General features: G+C 41.2%; 1 protein-coding gene across 6 annotated transcripts in view; it reads right to left on the bottom strand.

The window, feature by feature from the left end:
* Nucleotides 1–15,846, bottom strand: part of stac (C2 and C2B_Munc13-like domain-containing protein staccato) — a 248,855-nt gene that overhangs the window by 151,164 nt on the left and 81,845 nt on the right. The window contains exon 1 of one of the 6 annotated variants that reach the window (XM_083134653.1): nucleotides 7,848–7,942. The exons of the other annotated variants lie outside the window; for them this stretch is intronic. Within the exon in view, the coding sequence (XP_082990779.1) occupies nucleotides 7,848–7,882 (35 nt within the window). The 5' untranslated portion in view covers nucleotides 7,883–7,942. Of the gene's footprint in view, nucleotides 1–7,847; nucleotides 7,943–15,846 lie in introns of those variants that run through there. 6 annotated transcript variants of the gene reach the window in all.

Genomic DNA, 15,846 nt, shown 5'->3' with positions numbered 1-15,846 from the left:
AGCAAGACTAGAGGTGGGCTGCAACTGCGAACATTCGTGCGCGCGTAACTATTCGTATTAAAAAGTACACAAAATTATATACTTTCTTATGGCGACCACGAATGTTTTGGTCTGACTTCGCTTCGCCCTGTCACGTGACCTGGCCAGTGGCGAAGCGTGCTGTATCTGGAAGGGTAGGCACAGGACGGAGCAGGGTTTGGGGGGGGGAGGGGAAGATGCGATTTTTTTTAACAGTAGTATGTTAAAATATAGCCCCTAGAAAATAAAATATAACATATTGCCTGAATCTCGTCTACTTAAGTCGGGATAGTGATTGTAAAGGATAATGTAGTGATTAACGCTCTCGCCTTATAATCAAGAAGTAGAAGGTTCGATTCCTCCTGGAGGCATTGGTTCAGATTCTACTTTAATCTAGTCTCGATTAGATATCTGAGAATAAAGGCGCTTCTGTCTCGAAAGTCAGAAAAAAGTGACAATGATACTCGATGTTCTGAGCACGCGTCACCCAATGAAAAAGCCGTTCTGTCAGGCCCTAGCCATCTTACATTTGTTAGATTAAAGCTGCTCGTAAAAATTATTCGCTACTTCAATAACAGTATTGTAAATGTTTCTCGCATTACAGAAATGGTTGGTTCACTTGATCGTCACTTCGCGTTTATTTCTTTTAAATGCTGACCTCCGCGGCAGATTGGTTATAACAGCGTACTACGACAAGGGCCTCAGGTTCGAATTCCCACCTGGGCATAGGTGTTCTTCGTGAGTGTCCCTTCGTTAATGTCATCATATTATCGCTCATTCTCATCTTCCCAATTAGCCAAAAATGGCAGAAAGCCAAGTAAAATAAACTAAATCTATCAATCAATTATTTCTTTTTAACTTTTATGCATATAATTCTTCTTCAACAAGCGACTTTTTTTTAAAAAATATAATATGATTTAAAAAAAGATGAAATGCTAAATGAGAACACGGACTGTGTAACACACCGACCAGAAAATTTCAGTAACATTGATTTTCTCTATGCGTTTGCATTGTACGTACTTTGCCCCATTTTAAAAGTAGCGCGTTTTCAGTTATGTCACTAATCATGAAAGGAAATTTCGTCTCAAAGAAATAAAATACTTTCCCTCTCTGAATCGAGATAGGTGTGGGGCACACCCAGCAGCTAACACTTCGCGAAAAGCGGTTCCTCAAAAGAGCTGAAACCACCAAACTTAACACTGGTAACCAACTTGCATGCATTATTTGCAGTTAGAATTCTAATAATGCCTACTTTGATAGGTTAGGAGGCCATGCTTTAGAGGTGTTAGCAACACATTTTCGCTACATGTTAGCAGCTGGGTGTGCTCCGCTCCCGGCACAGCTCTGAATCTTCCATGGAAACACTGCTTCAACAAGCTCTGTACGTCCACTGCCTGCTTCGTCACGCGCTCGTACACGATCGGCACTCTTCGGAAGTCAGGGAGAGAGGGTGAGAGAGAGAGAGAAGAGGCCGGCCTCTCAGGTTACATTACAGGCGAACGCACCCCTGAAATTATGCTTTCCCGCACGAATCACATAGGTTGTTATGGGACCAGCTAAGGCACTCTCGAGCGGGCCTCGCTGAATGCTCAGATACGGTTCCAGGCAGGGTTGCAAACTTGAGGTAATTATCGGAAGACCAAGAACTTCAGTTTTCTTTTATTAAGCGTCGTTTAATGAAATTTATAAGTAATAAAATAATCCGTTATAGACAAATATAGTTGGGTAGGCCCGGTCTCCGGGCCTCATACGACGCTTCGCCACCGGACCTGGCTTCAGAAAAATCGCGCGAGGCTTGCTCCTTCCCCTTCTTACCTCCATGGATCTAACCCGACTACCCTTGATTACAAGGCGACAGTGTTAGCCTTACAGCATAGGGGAGGCACGCAGTGAAAGTCAGTGGAGTTGTTACAACCCAGAAGTGTCCGTGACTGTACAAACAATGCAAGTGAAATCAATATCTTATTTCTCAACAGAAATGAAATCCTCAACATTTCCATTGTATCACTTAATGCCATCTTTCATGCGGTTTTCGTCATTACCTTGTAATAGAGGGGTCCCGGGTTCGATACTCGGTGGAGACACAAGTGGTTCGGATCCCACTTTAAACTGTAGGTCCAGTCCCGATTAGCCTTACTGTGCATAAAGTGGACTTAAAACACTAAAAGAGCATTTATCAAGTTGTTCTTGTTGTCTAGGATGGAGAGAGCAGTCTACCGACTAGGGCCTAGGGGACGGGGGGAGAGGGGGGGCTCCGCCATCTAGTGTCGTCCCTGTTCACTACTAACGATAGTCAAATAACGTGATTACTTTCACCCGTCTAGTGCCGCCCAAATTAACTTATAGATCGTCCTCCTCCGTGGCTGTGCTGTCTAAAGCGCTGTGCTTTGGGCTCCGACTGCAGGACGGCATGGGTTCCAGTCCGCCTGGGTTCTCGGCCTGTGTATAGCGTGGAATGTTTGTCTAGGGCTTCGACACGATATGACCGGTGGTAACCCACCATGAGGAAATGGGGGAGCTACGAGTGAGTAGCATAACCCGGTCATAAAAATCTCCTATGTTCGACGTGCTGACCCCACGTCGCCCCATTACCGGTTGAAGAACTCCACACCTCTAGGTAGGACTGTGGGAGGGAGACTGGCAGTCGGGAGATAGGCCAAGGCTCTTACGGGCTGTATAGCCACGGGTTATTTTTATTGTTATTATTCCCACTAGATAATCTACAATGAATAAATCGTTGGGTACAACTAAAGTAAAAAGGTTTATCCACTCCCAGAGAAGGACGAAGACCTAAGTTGGTCGAAAAGAAATATGCAATATTGAAATTAAATCGAACTCGCTGAACGACGTGACGTTACGAAAATAGGTTACTATGCAAAGGCCGTCTGCTGTCTGCTGCCGTCTGCTGGGTTGCTACTTTTCCTTCTTTCACATCATTGAGGGAGGTGGGGCACTCTACTGCGTCACGAGAATTTTATATGTTGACACGCAATTCTTCACGCATGTGCCTGAAGCTTTCCTTGCGTTCTACAGAAATGAATAAACTTAGAAAACGTTTCATGTTAATATGAAGCAGTGTGTGGTATTAATGGGGGTGGGGGGTGGGGGAATGTAAGTTCTTTCGAAGCATGGATACATTTTAGGGATGGAATAAATTAATCTGTACTAAACAATATCAGCTGATATTGACAATTTTACCGATGACAAAAGTTTTCAAACAGCTCGTCATTTAATACCAAAGTTTTCAAACAGCTCGTCATTTAATACCATAATTCAAATACTCTGCTTTTGGTACCAAGTTTGCGACCTTCGTGGCGGTATGGTGAGCACAACGAACTTTGATTGATTGATTTGCTCTATTTTACTTCGCTTTTTGTGCCACGTTTGGCTAATTTGCGAAGATGGGGATGATATCATTGTGATATGATGAATGGACACTCCCAAACATCCATGGCCAGGCCGGGATTCGAACCCGCGACCCCTGGCGTCGTAGCGCGATGTGCTAACCACTCCGTCACGGGGGCCGGCACAACTCACTACGAGCTACGACGCCAAGGGTCCCGGGTTCGAATCCCGGTATGGACGTTATTTGTGTCCTTTCATCAACTTCACATCACTCATCCTCACTCAGCCAAAAGTGACAGAAAAGCGACTTAAATAACCTATTTCAATCAACCAATCAATACCTAGTTTCCTCTTCTAAGGCAAAATTCAATGTAGTTGCCTTGTTACATTAATTAAGAAACCATACATGTTCTTCGTGGAACAAATTTTAATTATATATTAGCACTTTCTCGGTATCGACAACAATTTCATAACCAGAGGGAGAAATTCCCCACTTCCTACAAATATCACCCTGACGTGAATCAAGAAAAATGTGAAATTCACATAGTGCGAAATCTATTGTTTCCAACCTCTTAGAAATGAAGATAGGTGTCCTTCAAATAAAACCAAAGCTTACAGTAGTTGAGGCCTCAAGTTTACTTTGTTTATCTTGTGATAAAAGGAACCTTATGCCTTCAATGCAAGTGCGATCTCAAGAACAGGCTCACTTCGTCGTCGAACACGAATAAGCACTTCAACACTTCAAAAGTTAGAGAGAGAAACTGTGTTTGACACATACTCTACTCCTGCAGGTGTGAACCAAGTAACGCACCACACACACACTTAGATTATTGTTTTATTGGTTCACTGCGAGGAATCCGTAGCACTTCATTTGCATTGCAAATTCCATAAAGGCTCTTCCACTACACGTGTGCTTATCTTGCTCAAATACACAGACTTTAGTTCTCTAACCAAAATGTTTAATTTGTATCAACTTGTGTTATACGGGCTTGTCCATTGGGATTTATTTTTAAAAGGAGCATTCCCATACTGCCATACAGGACGTCGAGAAATTAATGACCGCGAGTGTAATTTCTCCCTTAATTTGTCTCTCTTTCTCCTCCCCCTCCTGTATCAGTATCTTTCTCTGTTTTCTCCGTATTTGTGTATCTTTCCTCTCCCACAGTAACTCTTGTTTTCACTGGGTCACAATAATTTATCAGCGTGTGTGTGTGTTATGTACACACTATCAGTCCTTTCTCACACACTACATGTGTGTTTTGATTGGTTTGATTTCTCTACCACTTTTGGCTATCTCGAATATTAGGATGAGTAATGATGAAAATGATGAAGGGACACTCACAAAGTACACTCATGCCCAGACCTGGATTCGTCCCCCGGGACCCAGGGGTGTAGCGTGCTGTGCTAACCATTCACGTACAATGTGTGTAATATGTCCTCCCTGTTCGTATTACACCATGGCCGTAGGCAGGAAAAAATTTCGGGGGGGGGGTTCATTCATAATTGTTCCCAGGGCGTCACCAGAAATTTGAATAATAGAAATAATAATAATAATTGTACAATAATAATTAAAATTTCATAATAAAACAATTTTATTCCATAATAATAATACTAATAATAATAATAATTATATTATTGTTATATCCTTGAGGGGGCTTACTCAATCCAGCAGATGAGTGAATATCCAGCATAAGTTTCTTTTGGTTTTTTTTACGTTTCATACAGTGTGTACTGAAATGCACAATTATTTTATTGGATTGGTGCGAATGAAATGTCCGCTTTGACGTCTGGTGGGAAACTCACCTCAACAACACAACACAGGGATTGACTGAGGTCACAGGTATAACGTCATAAACTCTGTATACGTCCAGCAAACAGGCTGGAGCACCCAGACAGTCAGGAGGCAGTGTGTTGCTGAACAGGGTCATCTGAAAGTGCACCATGGAGAACACACAATTGCGAGTGATTTGTCTTTACGAATTCAAACTGGGACATTCTGCTCAGCAAGCCGCCAAAAACACTAACAGTGCATTTGGGCCAGGAATGGTAAATGAACGCACCATTCGCCGCTGATTTGTCAAATTTCGTTCCGGTGACACAGCATTGCAAAATGAACCCAGTGGCCATCAACCAACATCATGTTCGGATGAGCTTCGGATGAGCTCCTCAGGAACCCCGTGGAAGCGGACCCTCAGAAAAGTGTTCGTGCCATTGCAGACGAGTTAGGCATACACCATACTACTGTCGTTCGGTGGCTCCGTGCGATCGGTAAAGTGAAAACGTTGGACTCATGGGTACCACATGAATTGACACCGATCAACAAGACTCGCCTTCTGGAGGTGTGCAGTTCTCTGAGTGTAAGGAATAACTGGGATGGTTTCCTGTTACGGATTGTCACTTCAGATGAAAAATGGAGCTGCTATGACAATCATAAACGATCAGGACAATGGTTGGATCGTGATCAACGTCCGAAACCACCTCTCCACCCACGGAAGGTGTTGTTGCTGATATGGTGGTCTATGGTGGGTGTGATCCATCATGTCTTTCTCAAGCGAGGTAAAACCATCACTGCAGATCGTTACAGTGCTGAACTCCATGAAATGCACCGCAAACTTCTCCACAAGAAACCAGCAATGGTCCACAGACATGGTGTCCTCGTGTTGCACGACAATGCTCGCCCACATGTCGCACAAAGGACGGTGCAGGCTCTCCATGAGTTGCAATATGAAACCCTTCCTCATCCAGCATATTCTCCCGACCTCTCTTCCATTGACTACCATCACTTCCGGCATCTCGATCACTTCCTGACAGGGAAGACCTTCGCTGATGATCGGGCGGTGCAACATGCCGTTGAGGGGATCTTTGTGTCGCAGACTCCAGACTTCTTTCGCCATGGAATCCAATTGTTGGCTGAGCGATGAAAAAAGTGTGAGGCTGCAGACGACGACTATTTTGATTAACCAGGTATTGTAGTTTTGATTTTTTTGGCCTTTGGCAATGACGCACCTGGACCGGACATTTCATTCGCACCAACCCAATACTTCGTCATTAAACTTTAGATACCTTCAAGAAAAAACTTTAAAAGTTAGATGGAAATTTTAGTCAAAGTTTTTGTTGTTTGACTTTAAAATTAAATTTTTGGAATTTTGAAAAGTGTGGAACCAGTTATTCTCTTTAAAAGCTTAGCCTGGTGCATGGATTGTAACCTCAATCGCGAACGTAATGCCCTACGAAACTGGAGGTACTAGGTTTGAATTCCTATCAAAGGGGATTTATTTTCGACTTTATCGGACGGGGAATTTAAAAGCTGAAAAGGGAATTTTGGGACAATCATAAGGGAATCTTCAGTCTATATTCCTTGTGACGCAGGAACAACACTGGAAAGAGGACAGCAGAAGTGATAATGAAGGGGTCGCCGGTGGGCTGCGATTTCGAGAATAAATCCTGTTTCACTCAACTTTCAGAATTCCAAATGTATGAAAATTCTAGCTCTATCGTTTCAACATTGTCTCCTTGTATTTTTGTGATGCTTCGAAAAAAAAATTGAAAATTTGTTACAGATTTTGGTTTCTGAACATCAATTAATCCAACATGTCAGAAGTTTCGGGGGGGTTTGAACCCTAGAAACCCCCCCCTCTAAATACGGCCATGTATTACACATATATTTCCAGCATTTCCATTGCTCCCCTGTTTGATTGATTCAAATGAAAATGTTGGGTGACTCAGCACTACGGCTATTTACACCCGTTACGATACACGGAGACAAGACCCTTATCAGAAACTATACGAAGATAGGTCCTAAATATAACAAACCTCCTTAAGTAAAACTCACTACGTGCAGACAGTCCTTACTAAGGCTTAAAAGCAATAAAAATATCCCAGAACTAAGATTTCCATACCTATTCTCAATGATAAGGGTGTAAAAGGCGCTCAGCACACAAATGGACAAAAGTGGCCAGCACAAAGGATTATACTGGTTGTGGGTCGAAGCAAGAATCTAGCTGCCGGGGTGTGCTACTTTTTTAATGTTACCCCTGGTCAGGAATAACTAACGAAAAGATAATATGCCACCACCGTGGCCCTGTGCTGCGAGTAGTCGACCCATAATCGGGCTTGTTCCCTCATTTAAGCTGACTCTTCGATGGCGCAGCAATAACATCGTCGCCTTCTATTCAAGGGGTTCTGGGTTCGATACCCGGTGGAAGTAGGCCTACACTCTCTTTCGGATCACACTTTGAACTGTAGGTCCAGTTCCGATTAGCCTATGTATGTATAACGTACGCTTAAAACAAAAACACATACATCACTTAACTAATTTCACAATCATTATCGTCGGAATTAACCCAATGTGATTTGAATATTTGCAAATAATCTAAAATACATGTTACTTTTCGAGAGGAACGAACATCTTAACGATTGGGAAACACTCATTACTTCATACATGGTCAGAAATATGGAATTATAAAACTAGAAAACAAACATACCTTTTGGCCAGTGAACGAAAGTTAATCCCTTTCATAACGTAGAATCACCGTAAGGAGATACCACTATTCCACATTGTCACTTGATAGTTTAGAACTGATTCACACACTACAATTTCATTGGAACATCGCCGGTTTATAAGAAAATACCAATATCACATGGCGTCTAGGCGTACTGTAACAAACAAATCTTGTGAAGACTTTTATCTTTTCACACGCACACACGCTACTGGCGAAATAACACCTTGCCTTGGGTATATGGAAAAGCTAATTGTTTTAGTGAAAGTTGGAATGAACGCAATGTAGTGGTCACGCGTACCAAAGGCTCCAAGCACTGAAAGGCTCAGATCTGGAAGTGGACAATGGCTGAATGTTATTACATGGACGATAGCTCTTTCTTTTTCACGATGTAGTTACTATAAGGAAGGCAGACGAAATGAAACTTTCTTGGGGGAGGCATATCCATACAATTTTAAAGTTATTACTAACTATAAAATATTAGAACATAAGAGCGATTATTGAATCATTTCCTTCACAATGATGATTCACACATTCTTTATTTTTTGTTCCTTTTTGAATAAAGATTAGATCTTCGTAGATACTTTAGATGTTGCACGAAATTTTTGCAGAATGTTGAGAATTTTTTACTCATTATTTTTGTTAATTAATGTCGCCTTTCTGCCACTTGCGGCTAATCGTGACAATGAGGAAGAGACACTGACACGGGATTCGAATTCGGGACAGAATGGAGAATCTTGAGTGCATAAATCAGTTAATTCTCTCTCTTCAGTATTCGTCCAATTTCCATTACTTCTCTGTTTAATCCACTTACAACCAAAGTAGAAAAACAATTGCGGGAGCCTATAAATGGTACTATTTAAATATAATGAAATTTCACTTCACGACCATAAGTAGAATGACCATTAACGAAATGAAACCATACTAGGCATACACTGACATGATTTGTAATCGAGAGAAAACGTTTGGTTTGCCTGTGAAATGCTTGGTTTCTTCCGTACGTGCAGAAGTTGCAAACATGACAGCCTAGAATTTACACAGCAGTACCATGTTGCAAAATTACAGACTACGAAATGTGCATTGAATGTAAGACATCTGGAACTACATGCACGCAGCCATTTTTTGAAGCTCTATACTCTGAGGACAATCAAGAACCAATTTTCTAGACATTTACGCCATAAATCTCTCTTCACCTGCCATACTAACAGATTGTTTGCGCGACAAATTAGCCGATTAGAGGGAGCTCGAACACGCTTTGGTATCGCGAGCAGAATGCTAACCAAGCCTTTTCGCCTTGGCAAGCGAGATAAACTCCAGACGAAGAGCTCAGACGCGTCTATCAGAATTTAAACTGGTTCTGCTGTTGATACCCAGGTCAAGTGATTGAAGTAGGCTTTAAATAAGTATGACATTGGCAATGAATGCAGCAGTATGATGATTCTCGAGTGATAAATGGGTAAAATTACTTAATTGGTACAAAAAAAAATAATGCTAGGGAGTGAAATGGCATATGATGCTTCCGGAATTCATCAAATATTTTATTAGCACGGGGCGCTACGACGCTCCCGGCCTGAGCATGGGTGTTCTTTGCGAGTGTGCCTTCATCATCATCCTCAACGTCGCGATTAGCCAAAAGCGGCAGAAAAGCAATGTAAAATAACCTAATCTGGAACGTTTGTACGCCACTTCATCACATGTAATTTTATGTTAATTTTTCCTGTTAATATGTTCCAATGTAAAATGGCTAATGCTGTATTTGGAATCTTCTGTTAAATAAATAAATGAGCAAATAAAAATAATTCAGACAAAAGTGTTTTCAAACTGGACAGGCGTTAATCCAGAATGTTCCATAGTGGGGGCAAGTTCGATTGTAGGTTGTGTAAATGAATATTTAAGAGCCAAAACGGTCATAAATTGAATTTTTGCGAAAAATTTTAGGGAGTGTCCACAGAATTTGTACGATAAGGTGTGTAGACTGACAGTGAACCCTTCTAGAAAGTTGAGACACTCTTCATTTTAGCAAACACATTTTCTTAGCAAATTAGAATATGTTATCGATAAAGTAGAATACTGAATGCAGATTAATTCCCAGAAAATTACCCTAATGAACAGTGCTGAAACGTCGCTAGCAAAAAGTAAGTAGGTAAGCGAGAATATTTTCTAGAGGAGAGTTTGTGTTCTTTTAGTCCGGTGTACAGATAAGATAATCGACACTGGACCTACAGTTTAAGGTGGGATCCGACACAAACATGGGTCTCCCGGGTACCTTGATTAAAAGGCGACGATTTTACAACGCACCATCGGTGATATCCATTTTCTAGGGAAATTACAATTAACATATGTTCCATATAACACGTAAAATACGAATGAATGTACAAAGCTATATTTATTTGTCTGCAACATTGACTTACTCTTAAATGTAACTAAATACATTATTCGTATTTCAAGAGATGAGGTTTTATATGAGTATAGTAGAGAAAACACGACACACTACAGTCCCGTTTAACCGAATCCCGATTAACCGAATTTCCGAGTTAACAGAATCGCTAGAAAAAAACAGTTACTTTGCGGGACCGTGTTTTGCGCGGGAGCACCGACGAAGAGCTTTGTTTCTGTAATTCATGTTCTTGAGTTAAATGACTACGTATTATTGTAAGCTTTTTGTTTATGCCTACACGCTGAAATACATATGTAGTACTGTATATCAAAATACTGTACGTATGTCAAAAAACCTTTATTCCGGTTTAACCGAGTTTTCGTTCAACCGAAGCACAATCGGTCCCATCAAATTCGGTTAAACGGGACTGTAGTGTACCAGGAAAAATGTTTGAAGTAGAAAATATGCTACAACAGAAGAGAACGAACAGGAGTATGGAAAAGGCTAGTCTACGAAAGACTGTCATGAAGTGATAATGAAGGAAAGACCACTGGCAGGTATGAATAAAGAATTGTGTACGCAGTGGCGGCGATTGGGTTCCAAAACTGGGGGGCAAATACAGTATATTTATAGATAAGGTTTAGCATAGTGCGGGGAGCAAAAGTGGCGAAAAGTGGGGGGGAGGAGCAACTGCCCCCTCGCCCCCCCCCCTAATCGCCGCCACTGTTGTGTACGGAAAGAGGAAAGTGCGCAGTTATAAGAGGAAGAGAAACCCACCGGAAGAAGTAAAACAGCGCAAAATTTTATTAATTGGAGTAATTTCAGTATTTTCTCATCACACTTTCATAAACCAAGTACAAAAAGCACGTTTTTCGGCCACAATCGTAAGCTTGGTAGCGAACGAAAACTAGTCCTGCGCAAGTAGTGACTCGAGAGCGCTCGACCAACGAATGCGTGAGAACACGTGCGAGTATGGAGGGGAAAACGCGGCTGTAGCTACCAACAGTTTGCAGCAATGCGCACTGCTTTGCTCCACCCACTCGCTTTCTCCCCTTCTCTACCGTTATGCACGGCGTTGCTCCACAGATTCCAGACAGATTTTAGCCTACTCGCACAGATTTTGCTATCCTATTACCCTTTGCAATCAGTGGGTGGATCGAAAATCAAAAGTTGGGGGACCCCACTTCCCCTGCAAATGCTACGCATTGTTCTTAAATAAAATTCGGAAAGACTACATCTGGATGTTCTGTGGTGCACATGCAATAACTATGTAGCAAAGTACATACGAGAACATAACAATTAGGGGAGTCACCAGGGGCGCCGACTTGTCAAAATTATTGGGGGGGCTCTGATCACTGAAATAAATTAATGAATGACTCACTCTCTCCCTTTTTTAAGTTTTGGCCTCAGTGTTCGAAATCTCATAAAGCCCATGAATTCCTCAAAAATATCAAAATTTTTATTCACAGTTCGAATATTAATTGTCCACGGATGATGGATATGTCAAGTTTCGTCAACCATAATAGCAAAATATTCCCGACTTATAACTGCTACCACGGAGCGCAAAACAGATCTCCCTAATATACGTATCAATGATCTCGTTCTGAATGTCATGCGAGAGCCATTTGTAGCCCGAACGTACCATCCACTATCCTAGTTCATGCACATCGTCTTTTGAAACTCTTTTTATTAAAAATTTAACAATACTCATAATTACATACTTAGTATATAGTAATAACTCAGGTGTTTTGCTGTCTCTGGCCATAGTCCCCCCACCCCAAAGTTGATGGTTCAGCGGTCTCAGCTCCCCAAAGTTGATGGTCTAGAACATTTCAAATGTGTATTTAAAGTTAAGTTCATGTGGCACAATTGAGAGTAAACTTTACAAGAGAAGCAAAATAATACATTAGATCCTCTTATGCAAAATTATTTATGGGTGCTCTGCACCCACATCGTTAACATTGGGGGGGGGGGCTCGAGCCCCCCCCCCAAGCCCCATGGAGTCGGCGCCTATGGGAGTTACTGTAGATGAATGACGACAATCTTGCCTTGCCGGCATCAGGGCAGTAGCCTTGATAACTGGGTGTCGTACTCCAAACTTTTCCACTCGCAAATTACATTTTGTCTGTGCCCCGATGCGTATGAAATGTCCGCATGATGATTGCGCTTGGAAATCCACTCTCGAGGTCACGTTAAGGTAATCTAAAATCCACGTACATCTAGTAGCATACCGGAAATTACGTGTCGGTAACTGAAGATTTGCATGTAACTTTATCTCCGGGTTTGTTTCGTTATTTTATATGCGCGAACGTGTGCAAATCCATAAAGTTTGCATACAAAAGATAATGTTTCAGGATCTGAACTGAAACATTTCAGAAACCGAATGTATACGCACGCAAATTCAAAAGCAAATCATTGTGGAGTGTGTGTGTTCAAACGTACGGACCAAGAATGAATTAAATAAAAATGATACCGAGACGACCATGGCGAGAACGAAATCAGACACGTCGAAACTTGTCGAGAGGAGACCAAGACTCTGTGTCGTTCGAGACTTTAGTGAATGACCATGTAGCGTATGTATGATATTTGAAAATTTTACTCAAACCAAAATTACTTTATAATTCGGTATATCCAGATATACCAAGCAGAAACCTACCTGATTTTGAAGATGTATTTTTGTTCGGTAAATGCAAACTTATTGGTTAGTGACAACTGTAATTCTGTGCAGCGCGGTTGCATGTATTCAGTATAAAATTCAATTTTTGGAGGGTTTGTAACGTCGAAATGAGACATCAAACAAAAAAATCTATCAAGAAAAGTTGTTTGCCTCAATGACATCTATGCGCTGCGAAGTTTGTGCAGCGACAAGAAGAGTGCCCAAGGGGGCTTGGGGGGGGGTCATAACTCCCCCTTTCCCAGTATTCCTAAAGAAAAACCGTCAAAGGCAGGAAAATATGGCAAAATGAGGACTGACTACCAAAAAGAGGACGTGACCCAGCCCTTTCGAAAATCCAGGGCACGCCACTGGCAGAGACCCATTATATATATGTTGTTTGCACTATATGTCTCGATAGTACTCAAGATGAGATCGAGATGTACATTTATTTATAAATCGAGAAAAGACAGAAGGAGAAAGTCATTTACAACTTGAGAAGTAACTCCACTGTCTCGTCTTAGCAGAAATCCTCTGGATACCCAGGACGGGATATCCCGTGGACGCCCAATGGATATTCAGGACTGGATATCGCATTGACGTCTCATGGACATCCACAATATCCATGTACCTGATCTGGACATTGTTGATATCCCATGGAGATTTGTCCTGTATGGGTGGAAGGTTAATTGTTAGTGATCACTTAATTTCAGGTACTTGCGGCTACACACTGGATTCGTTGTTTCACAACAAAATCTTGCTTATTAGTCATAAAAGACAAAAATGCACCAGTCTTGTCAAGAACTACCACTTCAACGCCATCTGTACGCAGCAGTTTGAACATGACGGAGACGTTATATTTTCTGTTATTTACTTAAATACCTTTAATCTTAACAAAATTATAGATATTCCAGGTTGTAGTGAATAAAACAATCTTTTACATCCGAAAATTTCTTCCTTACAATATCTATATTAGTGGTACGGTTGTGTTTGGGAATTTGGGCCTATTCTTTAACATGGCTTTAGAACCCCCTTAACTGAAGTTTTCTTAGATTTACATATAATATGTGTTATAAGTTCTTTTATATTCCAGGTGGCGCTGATGACAGTTTGTTTGAATTTTGGTTTCTAGTCTACTTTATATACATGTAGGCTAACCGAGACTGGACCTACAGTTTAAAGTGGAATCCGAACCACTGTGTAATGTGCCTCCGCGGGGTACTGAACCCGGAACCTGGTGAATTTTCATTTATTCTCATCTTGAGCTCTCACAATTTATAGTGCAAACTGACGACTTATGATCAGTCTCAGATGTAGCAGGGATGAGTGATCGTCTTTTAGAAGTCAGAGGATTATCGCTGGTACTCTTATGATGTACAATTGAGTTTTATGCTCACGTCCGTCCAAGGCATTGTGTAACAAACTGTAGACAAAATCAGTCCAGTTACTGAAATATACCTTTGCCTTTTTTGTAGTCACATTCAGAGCTGTACAACCAGATGATTCCGGTTTTAACACCGCTTCAGAAAAAGACAAAAACTCCTTTAGCTAACCTGATAGAAGAAGAATGCTGGTACCCTCAAGGCACGGAGGTACTCTTGGAATCCCTTGGGACAAGTTGACCTCCAGGAGGAGGAAAACACAAGCCTCGTATCACCAAAAAAAACTAACTTTGTTTGCTTAGCAGAAGCGTGTTAACTTCATGTACACAATGGTTTAGTTGTTTGCGGTTATTGGCAAATAAAAGTACTTCAAGTTCGAAAGGTCGGTGGTACCGTAGGTAAACACCAGGACTGCTTGGAAATCCCACTGTTCTTGTCAGTTTCTATTCTGAAATTTATGTCAAGAGCAGGCCCGCACCCGGGATTTTTTATAGGTGTGTGTGTGGGGGGAGGGGGAGGGGGAGCAGACCCATAGCCGGATTTTATAAATTTTCTCTGGAGAGGCACAGCATGTGCATTAATGCTGTAAATGTATTATACACTGTATGTATGTATGTGTCCGTATGTATGTGTGTGTGCGTATGTATTCCACACGTACGTATATGGGAGAAGGTGTTTAGAAAAATTTACTCATTTCGATGCTACGAATCCTCGAAAAACGACATTTCTAACCTATGCAACCACGTGGAAAATATTTGCAGTCGACGTCACTTATTTCTGTCAGAGACCGAAAAAATGTAGATATAGATAGTCTACATGAATCCTGTGGATTGTAAATATCTCTTACAAAAATTAAGATTTTTTTTATGCAAACAAGACAAATAGCGCACGACAAACAACACGTGTGTGTGCGGTGACATCAGGGTTCACAGCCATTTTGTAAAATCAAAGTTCCTGGCATATCCAGGTATTTTAAAATAACTTTCCAGACTAATGTATAATGATTTAACTTGTTTAAGAGTTTGTTGAACATTTTTTTAAATAATTGAAAAATAAAATAAAGGAATGTTTTTAAGAGGAATATTGCACCAAAAGAAGGAAGATTGTTGGTAAGCATAAAACAATGTGTTTTCGGTTATTAAATTCTGGCAAACAAATATAATTTAATTCCCTTACTTTTCCAAGTTTTGAACGCTTTTTAAAAATTCTCCGTTTCCAATGACCTCACTCCTATCCTGGTTTACCTGACTTCTTCAATTGTTCAGGACTTTTAGGTCAGTATGAATCCGATAAATGAATTATGTGAAGGCAACGGCTAAGATAAGTGACTTCATCCTGGCAGGGTCTCTGCCGGCATGATATTGTGTCTATATGGTAGTTTTGCTTCTAGCATTATATTCGACAGTAAGAATAAATGCCAGTGGCAACCAAGAAGCTATTAAATGGGGTTGCATACATGTGGGATAGAAAATGCCATTTTCAACTGCTTATAACATCGAATTTCCTCGCCTTGATGTCCTCTACACAGTGTGAAAGTTATCAGTGTTGTACGGTCGCACCACTTTGTATTAT

Source organism: Lepisma saccharinum, chromosome 1 (assembly GCF_977018435.1).
Source record: "Lepisma saccharinum chromosome 1, izLepSacc3.1, whole genome shotgun sequence".
Lineage (NCBI taxonomy): Eukaryota > Metazoa > Arthropoda > Insecta > Zygentoma > Lepismatidae > Lepisma > Lepisma saccharinum.
The sequence above is the reverse complement of the archived record's forward strand: the minus strand, read 5'-3'. Positions and strand labels throughout refer to the sequence as shown.